Source organism: Scheffersomyces stipitis, chromosome 6, assembly GCF_000209165.1.
Source record: "Scheffersomyces stipitis CBS 6054 chromosome 6, complete sequence".
Classification (NCBI taxonomy): domain Eukaryota; kingdom Fungi; phylum Ascomycota; class Pichiomycetes; order Serinales; family Debaryomycetaceae; genus Scheffersomyces; species Scheffersomyces stipitis.
The window spans coordinates 1,561,212-1,571,896 of NC_009046.1; the positions used below are offsets into that span (position 1 = coordinate 1,561,212).

The window sequence follows — 10,685 nt, forward strand, 5'->3', positions numbered from 1 at the left end:
TCGGTATAATTGATTTGAATCACGTGATATGTATCGCTACCATAATTTTAGGTTCAGAGTTTACAAAGAGAGAACCCCCGATTTGTCAAGAACAGCACTTTCCTTTTCAATTCCAGCTTGCTTTGCCAGCATTTCTCTTCAATGCCGTTCAATTTCGTCCAACTGAAGATAGCGGAGCTACTGCCGATTGTAGGCTTGGATGAGGCCAGTTTGAAGATCCTCATTTGTACCCTTCTCTCTTTCCCGTTTGGGGTAATCTTCAAGAGACTTCCAGACCAAAGCTATACATTGAAGAACTTGTACAATTTGGCTGTTTCGTCGTTGTACGTATTTGGAATTCTCAATCTCCGAAGTGGACTTGTCACATTGTTGATTTCAGCCACAGGAACATATTTCATCACCCGATACTTAAGAACCAGTTCGATGCCATGGGTCAACTTTATCTTTCTCATGGCCCATTTGTGCTACTCCCATTTGCACACTCAATTCTTTGTGACATTTGATCAGACCAAGATTGACATCACGGGAGCTCAGATGGTCTTGGTTATAAAGCTTTCTTCCTTTGGCTGGAGTGTGTATGATGGAAGACAGCCCAAAGATCTCTTGACTTCCTACACAGCTTCCAGAGCCATTAAGAAGCACCCCAACATCTTGCCATATATTGGCTACGTATTCTTCTATGCTTCAGTATTGACAGGACCGGCTTTTGACTATGCTGACTATGACAAGTTCATTCATTCCACTTTGTTTGACGATGTGCCGGATTCTAAGCGTCCGGGTCGTAACAAGAGAAGAATCCCCAGAAGTGGCAGACAGGCACTTTACAAAACTTTGCAGGGTTTTTTCTGGGCTTTCTGGCTATTCCAGGTTCCTAGATACGTCAATCTTGAATATGTATTAAGTGGTAAGTTCTACGCCAACCACAACTTCATCTACCGTATCATCTACTTGTGGATCTTGGGCTTCACTCACAGACTCAAGTACTATACTATCTGGTTGATAGCTGAAGGTGCTTGCATTTTATGTGGCATAGGCTACAACGGCTATGATGCTGAAACGGATACCTTCAAATGGGATAGAGTTCAGAACATAGATCCTTGGGCATTTGAAACAGGCCAAAATGTTCATACTTGTTTAGAAGCCTGGAACATGAACACCAACAAGTGGCTCAAGAACTTTGTCTACTTGAGAATTGCTAGACCAGGCAAGAAGCCTGGCTTTAAGAGTACTTTGTTCACTTTTGTTACTAGTGCCTTTTGGCATGGAACTAGACCAGGATATTATTTGACGTTCGTACTTGGGGCTGTTCTGCAATCTTTGGGTAAGATCTACAGGAGAAACTTGCGTCCAATCTTCTTGGAAGCAGACGGAAAGACTCCTAAACCAACTAAGATATACTACGATATTGTTTCGTTGATTGTTACACAGCTTCTCTTTGGTTTTATTTCTCAGCCATTTGTCATCTTGGATTTCAAGCTTTCTCTTTACTGTTGGGCTACAGCTTATTTCTACGTTCCGGTTGTAGCCATTGTCACGTTCTTCCTCTTTAGGGGTCCATACGCTAAGGTAGTCGTCAAGTGGTGTAGATCCCATTCTGCCTCTGCACAAGTTCCTAAGGAAGCACTTGATAATATTAAGCTCACTTCCAAGGAAGCAGAAAAGGTCAAGAGCCATTTGGACAGTATCTTGGAAAGAGAATTCGACACATTAGGATTACCACCTATTGATGTCCTTGAAACTGTAGACAAGAAGGAATTCGACGAAGACGTAAAGGACTTGGCCGAAGCCTGGCGTTCGTTCAGGGGCCGCAGGGGTTCTATTAAGGATGATGATTTTGAAGGCTTAAAAGATGCCTACAACAATTTCACTAACGAGATTAACGAGATCTTCACCTCCAAGAAAGAAGAGTTTAGCAAAAAACCAGCGACAATGTCCAAGGCCAATAAGGTCGATTGAGACATTAACATATATAACTGTATTTATTTTTAAAATGTACCGAGACGTGCGATTCCAATGTAGATTCTGCAATGTGCTATAACAATGCAATATTTCGTGAAGTATTCGGAATAGCTGCGAGAAATGACATTATGTCCTTAGAATTGATACCCAGGTTTTACAACGTACACTTTCGAAATTCTACGTACTCTAATATAGATGTAATCTGCAATAATTATATATATATCGGGCTAATCTAGTAAAGCGTTTGTTCATGTTATTACACATTCTATAAAGTCTAAATGGTTGCAATAATTACCCAAATGAGCCAAGTATACGCAAATATTTCTTATTTTCGCCCACTCCAGGTCTGTGAGCATTTATCTAAAAGATCTTCGGTGTCTTTGCGAATCTATACTTTTTTTTCAGTGAGGAATCTTTTCTGGCAATTACTTTGAATTTTGATATTTGATATTTGATATTTGATATTTGATATTTGACATTTGATCTTAGAAATCTGGATACAGACATTGAACATTGGATAAAGATATTAACATTGCAGATTTTGAATTTTATCCATAATTTTGCGCCATGTTTGTCAGAAATATGAGAATAGCCAGAGGTTCTGGGTTCAGCAATCAGATATTCTACAGATACAACTCCACAAAGTCCGCTAAATCTCCTACTGGAGTTGTCTTCATGAATATGGGAGGTCCTTCTACAGTGTCTGAAACTCACGACTTTCTTTTCAGGCTCTTTTCAGATGGAGACTTAATTCCGTTTGGACCTTTCCAAAATATCCTTGCCAAATGGATTGCCAGAAGAAGAACACCCAAGATCGAGGAGCATTATAAAGAGATTGGTGGAGGTTCTCCTATTCGTTACTGGTCCGAATTCCAGTGCAAGAGAGTGTGTGAGATTCTAGACAAATCGAATCCAGAAACAGCTCCTCATAAACCATACGTAGCTTTCAGATATGCAAAACCATTGACGGAAGATACGCTCCAACAGATGTTGGATGACGGGGTTAAGCGTGCTGTGGCCTTCTCCCAGTATCCCCAGTTCTCATACTCTACGACTGGCTCTTCTATCAACGAATTGTATAGACAAACATTGCAACTCGATCCAGACCGTAGGATCAACTGGTCTGTAATCGACAGATGGCCCAAGGATAAAGGTTTAGTTTCAGCCTTTTGTACTCACATCAACGACAAACTCACTGAGTTCCCTGCCGAAGACAGAGACAAAATTGTTTTGTTGTTTTCGGCTCATTCATTGCCAATGGAGATCGTCAACAAGGGTGATTCGTATCCTGCTGAGGTGGCGGCCACAGTCTACGCCATCATGGAAAAGTTGAAATTCCTGTTGCCCTACAGATTGGTATGGCAATCACAAGTTGGACCCAAGCCTTGGTTGGGTGGGCAAACTGCTAAGATCACAGGAAAGCTCGATCTCAGAGACGATATCAAAGGCATCATCTTAGTTCCTGTAGCGTTCACTTCTGACCACATTGAAACGCTCCATGAGTTGGATATCGAGTTGGTGGAAGATCTCAAGAATCCAGAAAAGGTTAAAAGAGCCGCTTCATTGAACGGAAGTGAGATATTTATTGAAGGTTTGGCTGATTTGGTCAAGAATCACTTGCAGTCGGGTAAATTGTACTCCACACAATTGGAATTGGATTGTAAGTTAGGTGGAGAAACCGCGAAGAATACTTTCAAGCATCCCAGCGAGTTATTTGGAGACCACTCGAAATCCCTGTAAGTAGTTTATGAATAGATGTAGCTTGGCTATATACGTAGATATATTTGTATTTAAATATAATTATTCTATGGTTCTACTATTACTGTATGCGTAACTAATCGGAAAACTCGTCTTCCGAGTCGAACAAATCGAGGTCGAGTTGGGCCGACTGTTCTTCCTTCTTCTTACCAGAGGATGAGGAACCATAGTCGCCGAATGAACCTCTACGTATTCCAGTGTCCTGTTGTTTGTCTGCTTTCTTGACTTGTTCATCTTTCTTTTCTTGTATCTTTTCTTCCTCTGTAGTACCCAATTCGTTTGCGATAATTTCGTCTGGATTCAATGAGCTCGCTGCAAGCATTCCTCTTCTTAAAGCATCTTCAGCTGGCCACACGTAGTTATTGGGGTGAATTTGAAAGGGCATACTTGCCAGCGTAGCTGGAGCCTTAGTGAACTTGGCCAACTTCATGGCATATTTCAAGATATCTTCGATCTCAACAGTATCTCCACTTCCTTTGCCTCCTAAAACAGCGGCCCTCTTACTTGCTGATGCAGGTAATCTGGGAAGAGCCCTTAATTCGTTTCTGTACGATATGAGCTCCTTTAGTATATACTTGGAAGTGTTGTCCAAATTGCTACTTTCAGCTTCAAGTTCTTTGATGTTTTCTCCCAAACGACGATGTCTATCTAGTTCTTCAATTTTTGACTTGAGATCGTCGTTTATGGCGATGATTTTCTCAACATTTGCATGCAACTGCCCTTCCTTGAACTGTGATATGTTATCGGAGATGGCATTTAGAGTGTCTTCAAAAGCACCTACTTGCTTAACTATGGGCAATTGTTCGAATTTATCTAAGGCTGCTTTTGTGGTGATTTTACTCTTGATACTTCCTGAACTCACTGGGAGGTTTCTTACGGGATTCAATGAAGATGCTACATAGTTGGGAGTGCTAGGAATGGAAGAAATATGTTGGTTAAGTCGCTGTGACGAACCAACTCGTGATATGGGAAGGGATTTTAAGGGATCGTTCTTTTTGTGAGGAAACATCTCGAATAAAGCGAATTAATAGTACAATTTTGTTATGAAATTTGGTGTAAATGGTATGAAGTATAGCCTTATGCTATTTTATGTGCCAAGTGAAGTATTCAATGACGAATTAAAGATAAGATCATATTCCGTATGCTTTGCAAAACGAACTGTAACAGTTGATACAGATTTAAGCCAATTTCTATGAGAGACAGATATGAAGACTAAGGGTATGAAAAGAATTACATGTACATTTTGGTTCAAGTATTTTCGTTTCTCATTTATTCAGCGCTCGTTTTGGATAAATTAGTTTTGTTTGGGGAACTGAGATTTAGAAGATTGCGAAAAGTAAATTAAAAATATCGAATAATTGAATCTTTCTCTTCATACTTCACTATTAAAGCTTGGGACAGTAGTATCTGAAGAACAATTCTTAACAAAATTAATACTTCCTTGCTTTGCAAACATCCTAGCTTTTACAATTCGGTCGTTAACTTCTAGATACAAGCATGTTATGAAGCGTAGCAATGTGTTCGGTGACTCTTCAGATTCAGAGTCCGATAGCGACCAGCCCGTTTCAACAAAAAAAGTGTTTATTCCTCCGAAAGAATCGGTAGTGGAGTCTAAACCGAATCCTGAAGACACTCTGTCTAAACAAAATGACTATATGACATTTGTTCCCGCTAAAGAGAAAGTATCTACGACATCAACCTCAACTTATACCTCCCATGGGATGAAGTACCACGAAATCCAACAAACAAAAAGAGAAGAAGCCCTAAAGGTATCTCTCTTTGATAGCGAAACCAAATCGGTTGGACTATCTATAATGGAAAAAATGGGATTTAGGATTGGTGACACCTTAGGTACTATAGATTATAGCAATGGATCTGCCAGGGACGAGCCAATTGCTGTGAAAGTGAGAAAGGAGAGACTAGGACTTGGTGCAGAACAAAATGCTAAAGATTTGGAGTCCCTAGAATTGGATTCATATAAGCTTCGAGTCAGTGACCAGAAGAAAGTGACCGAATTTAGACGACAACTCTCAAATGTCATGAAACTTTGCTTTGAAATCAGTGGTGAGGCTAATAACTTGTACAGTAACTACGACCTCAGTAAGGTCAACGAGTTATGGAGGCCGTATGCTGTGAAACTAGTGGAGCATGACAATTCAGTCAAGATCAGTCAGAGAATAGGAAATAATAAGATACAAACGGTACTGACTTCAGGCTTCGCTTCAATCGACAACATAGAAGACCCGGAGTCCGCCATGATTTCCCTTCTACAGTACTTGAGAAAAAATCATTTCTACTGCTTCTTCTGCGGATGTAGCTACAGCGACGTAACTGATCTTGAACAACATTGTCCAGGGATATTTGCAGATGATCATCAAATCTAGTGTACTATAGTTACTACATAATTCTAATCTAGTAGATAGTTATATAATCATTAATGCTAATATAAGGCAGACTCTAGCAAATTGTGATTTGCCAATTTTGATTTCACGTGTAATTCATTGATATTAGAAGCTGGCAATGGGCTGTTTCCGTTGACTTCTACGGTGAAGAGCTCGGACAATTCTTGTTTAGAAAAATTGTCCAAGCGGAGCGTATTTATATCGAAAGATCCGTAAGTCAAAGGTGGCTTAATAGCTGCTTTGTACGTCGTGGAGGAATCTTTACCCCATGTTATCAGTATATTGCAATCATTGATAATGGCTCCATGTAAGAACAAGACGGCCCATTCAGCAGCCGATCTCAGGAAGAACTTGATCGATGCCGACTGCAAGTCGTCTGAAAGTTTACATGCTACTATATCGCCAAAAGCAATGAAATGCAAAGCCAACTCGTCCTCGGTAAATTTGGATGATAAACCTGTTATCAGCAAAGTAGTGTTGTTGGGGTCCGTGAATTGGTTCAATGCTGGCTGTGACTGACTGAGATGTACACGCGAGATTTCATGGTTCTCGCTCTCTGGGGCTGGACTGGAAAATCCTCCACTATTGCTTCCGCTAGCTTGTCCAACTCTTATGGCTCTACTGCCTACAACTACGCCATTCATCTCCTTGAGAGCCCGATTTTTGATTTCGATATTGGTGAAACGGACAAACCCAAAGCCTTTATTGGCACCAGTCTGTTGATCGAACATAATTTTAACCTGTTTCACTTGTCCTGGGAACTGAGTATTGAACTTGGCGAAAATGAGATCTTCCGTCACATCCAAGGCCAAATCGCCAATGAAGATCGAGTGTTCGTTTTTGGGTGCTATTTGTCGTGAATTGGACGAATCTGGGTATCTAGAGCTTCCAGAAGTTGCTCCTCCATGACCTTCAGACTTGGGTCCTCCAGCATAGTTGATTTTGAACGTTCTTGCGGATCCTGGAATTACCAACCCATTTTTCTGTACAGCAGTATCTACTTCCTTTTCATTAGCAAACGTAACAAATGAATACGGTGGTTTTGTCGTGTTGAACTTGTCTCTCATAATCTTGACAGAAACTGGCGGCACTCCTACGGTTTGCCATATATTAGCAATGCTTTCCTCTGTCCAAGTGGGATCCAATCCTCCCATCCAGATCTGGAATTGGGTATCGTTGTAACGATTTCCTTGCTGATTGTAGGCATTGTGAGGTTGACTTTGAGATGATGAAGTCTGAGATTGAGACTGGTATGCTGCTTGATAGGCATTTCTTTTGAACGGTCTTCTCTGAAAACCATTGCCATTATTGCTGCTATCGCCGACATTGCTGGAATAACTGCTACCTCCATTATAATTGTTACTACCATTATAATTGCTGCTGCCATTGTGGCCACTGCTAATATAACTGTCTCTCCCACCATAACTATTGCTACCATTATTGTTATTGTATCTGTTGTATCCTCCGCTTCCAGACTGCTGACCTCCAGAGCCTCTATAGCTGCTTCCTTGGTATCCTCCTCTCGGCCGATGGCCACCGGAGTTATGGTACGACATTATGGCAGCTTGGTTAAGAAGAATATGATGTGACTATTATGGGCCATCTGATGAAAAGTTATAGAATTGTATTGTGCAGGATCAACGATTGCAAAATAGAAATGGTGCTACAGTATTGATAATCCAAAGAACCAAAAGGCACGACGAAATAGTGCTCAAGAGAGTTGCTATTTCAATGAACTTTGGTCTCATTCTGGTGTTTCCATTTATCAGCAAAACTCTGATATCTATACTGTGATGCCATATTAATGTTAATATACAATATTTCTCAGATTACATTCCAAATTTGGATATTCACAGCCATTCTAGCAAAAATCTTAAAAAAAAATAGAAAGAGAACAGCTTTCCAGCAGCATTTTACACTAACAGAACCATCTAATGATGACGATATAGACACAACTTGACCACATCGCCATTCCACATACCGATTTATACCATTCGAAAGCTAACATTAGCCAGGAGCGCTACCATTGAAACAGCCTGCACACAATTTGAACCGAATCCATCAACGAATAGAAAATTGGCAAACATTGATTATCACCAATACTTATTCTCCAGCAGCTCATCCTTACGCACACAATGATTGCTAGACCGCTGAGAAATGTTGCCAGAGTAGTATTCAAGAGATTACAGCACTCAGCTGCCGAATCTGCATCTACTGCCAAGGCTTCCGGCTTCAACAACAAATTCAATTTCAACATAAACCCACCTAATGTGCATGAATACTGGAACTACCGCAATGCCAGTGTGTTATTGGCAGTTATTCCCGTTTACTTAGGTGTTGGCTATGTAGCCAAGTATCTCGGGGCCAATCTTGACGGCTTTGAGGGTCTCATTGAGTTTGCTGACAACGATCAGTTGAAGACTCTCAAGTTTGGTGAGCCACAGACGAAGTAGACAGGGTCACGAAGAGTCGGTGCGAGAAGAAATGAAAACTGATATGAAAGTAGAGAGTGGAGACTTTGACGAACAGAAGCAGCGAAATTGCATTATCAAGGACAGAGCCTAGGCTCTAATGTCGTTTGTATTTATATAGTTCATACATGTATGAAACAGAAGCTTTGTAGGCATGTAGGGGAATTTAAACATGGTAGACTTGTAGTTTACAAATGACACAATTTGACGGACCTCTATTGTATCTTTCCATGGTATTAGGACAATTACAAGGCAATACTCTAGAATCAAGGAAGTACTACAACATCACATTCCAGTGTAGTATGTAGAGACTTTTTCAGCTCGCTCAGTACTATCATTTTATATATGCTAGAGAAATCCACCATGACATACATTTTTTTTATATTCAGAGATAATTGCTTCTAGATGTGCAATTCAATAGTAACAACTTCAATATATCACAATTTCCATATATCACAGATCTATACGTATCCGTGTCTATTCTCTGTGCTTCTTTTCACAATTTACTTACTGTTACATAATATTTCACAAATGCTGACCTAAGCTGCTTTTTTTCTCACTTTCTCTCATTGGCCCAAAACCCAGACAAACAAAACTACAATTGTACAATCTCCAACATTAGAGCACTACTTTCCACAGACTCATCACAACATGCTCAGAATCGGATTGTCCTCTGTGAGAGGGGCCAGAATCGCCAGAGCTGCTCCCAGAGTTTCTGCCTTCAGAAGCTTGACCACCAAGACTACCATTACTGACCACGCTACTGGGCGAGTTATCACCTTGACCGACCCCAACAGACCAGAGATAGGTGACTATCCCGACTTCACACCGCAGTTGGCCCAAGACAAGGATCCATATGCCAAATATGATGATCCCCAAAATAGAAGAAACTTGAACGATCCCGTTTCCATTAACGATGATTTGTACGACATCTGGTCTCCAGACTACTACCAGTTTGTCTCAGACAAGACTGCTTTGAAACATAACGCTATATTCTTTTCGCTTGTATTTGGCTTCGGTGCTACCATCTGGTACTTCCAGTTGAACCCGGAGAAGCCAGCCATGCCTAGATCTTTCCCATTTGGTGGTTTGGCCAAAGAGTTGGGCTCGGGCTCAGCTGAAGATGACTACTTCTATCGTGTTAAAGCCGATACTACTGCAGAACAGGAGTTAGGCTTCTTGGGTGCCGACAATGACACGGTTGCCAACAAGGACTCGTACATAAGCCAGAATTCGGACTTTATCAAGGCCTAATGTCGTTAGCCATTCACAAACCAGACTAGAAAGAAGCTACCAATACAGCAACGTAAGTAATAAGAAAAATCTGGAAGTGCTATTCATCTCGTTTGATGTTTAATTGACGTAACATAGCAACTTACAATTTTTTGAATTTCCTTCTAGTCTCATCATCAGCCCGCTGCTTTCGTGCAGTGGGCCCATAGACCTCTCGGTTTTCCATCGCATTATCATTGCTTTAGTAAGGATATATATATTTTCAATTTACAAAATTTAACGAAAAGGAGAAACTTGTCCTGTCTCATAGAAAAGAATAGCAAAGACACACATGTCGTTTATAGCCCCTTCTGTAGTGTAGATTCTCATTTCCAGATTTTTCATAGTCTCGCATATATATAAGTTTAGTGTACTACGGAGTCGAGATTACTTACAATTGAAGAACAAACTTTTAAGGACAACGAAAAAACATATTCTAGATATAACTACAAAAATGCTTTGACTATTTCACCTACATCGTATCTGGAGTCCCGCAAATAAGAGCTAGGTTTTCACCCGTTATACGATCCAACAGTTGACTCTTGTTGATCGCGATCCCACCTGCACACAGTCGAAGAGTATTCACTACACAAATCTCCATAGTGAAATATACCAGATACCAACCTCTTCTTTTTTCACTGTCCGCCACGAAAATTCTATCTGTGGCCCAAAGATCTACAGAAACTACTTTATGGATCCCACCAGCGGCGGCAGACGAGCTCTGCGGAGATTGAGGGAGCTTTCCGCGTCTGTTTCCGACTCATCCCAACATTCCAGTCTGGCTCCTCGCACAGTTCCTAGTAAAAGGAGCCAGCACCAGGCC

The 10,685-nt window shown here is 40.8% G+C and overlaps 7 protein-coding genes across 7 annotated transcripts; 5 read left to right on the forward strand and 2 right to left on the reverse strand. All coding sequences in view use genetic code 12, as the record gives it.

The window, feature by feature from the left end:
* Positions 1-141: 141 nt before the first annotated feature.
* On the forward strand, positions 142-1,956 carry PICST_61839 (predicted protein; the record flags this gene model as incomplete). Its single annotated transcript, XM_001385617.1, has 1 exon — positions 142-1,956. One exon carries the CDS (start codon positions 142-144, stop codon positions 1,954-1,956), a length of 1,815 nt encoding a protein of 604 aa, XP_001385654.2.
* Positions 1,957-2,634: 678 nt separating this feature from the next.
* On the forward strand, positions 2,635-3,699 carry HEM15 (ferrochelatase precursor; the record flags this gene model as incomplete). The annotated part of the gene is made up of 1 exon (XM_001385618.1): positions 2,635-3,699. The coding sequence occupies one exon, from the start codon at positions 2,635-2,637 to the stop codon at positions 3,697-3,699; it is 1,065 nt and encodes a 354-aa protein (XP_001385655.2).
* A 94-nt stretch (positions 3,700-3,793) lies between these two features.
* Positions 3,794-4,726, reverse strand: PICST_62182 (predicted protein; the record flags this gene model as incomplete). Its single annotated transcript, XM_001385964.1, has 2 exons — positions 3,794-4,197; positions 4,222-4,726. The coding sequence occupies 2 exons, from the start codon at positions 4,724-4,726 to the stop codon at positions 3,794-3,796; spliced, it is 909 nt and encodes a 302-aa protein (XP_001386001.2).
* A 493-nt stretch (positions 4,727-5,219) lies between these two features.
* On the forward strand, positions 5,220-6,101 carry PICST_33158 (predicted protein; the record flags this gene model as incomplete). Its single annotated transcript, XM_001385619.1, has 1 exon — positions 5,220-6,101. The coding sequence occupies one exon, from the start codon at positions 5,220-5,222 to the stop codon at positions 6,099-6,101; it is 882 nt and encodes a 293-aa protein (XP_001385656.2).
* A 56-nt stretch (positions 6,102-6,157) lies between these two features.
* Positions 6,158-7,675, reverse strand: PICST_62299 (predicted protein; the record flags this gene model as incomplete). Its single annotated transcript, XM_001385965.1, has 5 exons — positions 6,158-7,004; positions 7,038-7,337; positions 7,368-7,408; positions 7,465-7,481; positions 7,540-7,675. The coding sequence occupies 5 exons, from the start codon at positions 7,673-7,675 to the stop codon at positions 6,158-6,160; spliced, it is 1,341 nt and encodes a 446-aa protein (XP_001386002.2).
* A 579-nt stretch (positions 7,676-8,254) lies between these two features.
* Positions 8,255-8,572, forward strand: PICST_33160 (predicted protein; the record flags this gene model as incomplete). Its single annotated transcript, XM_001385620.1, has 1 exon — positions 8,255-8,572. The coding sequence occupies one exon, from the start codon at positions 8,255-8,257 to the stop codon at positions 8,570-8,572; it is 318 nt and encodes a 105-aa protein (XP_001385657.2).
* A 666-nt stretch (positions 8,573-9,238) lies between these two features.
* On the forward strand, positions 9,239-10,088 carry PICST_90638 (predicted protein). The gene has a single exon (XM_001385621.1). The coding sequence runs from the start codon at positions 9,242-9,244 to the stop codon at positions 9,842-9,844; it is 603 nt and encodes a 200-aa protein (XP_001385658.1). The 5' UTR covers positions 9,239-9,241; the 3' UTR covers positions 9,845-10,088.
* The last annotated feature ends 597 nt before the right edge of the window (positions 10,089-10,685 follow it).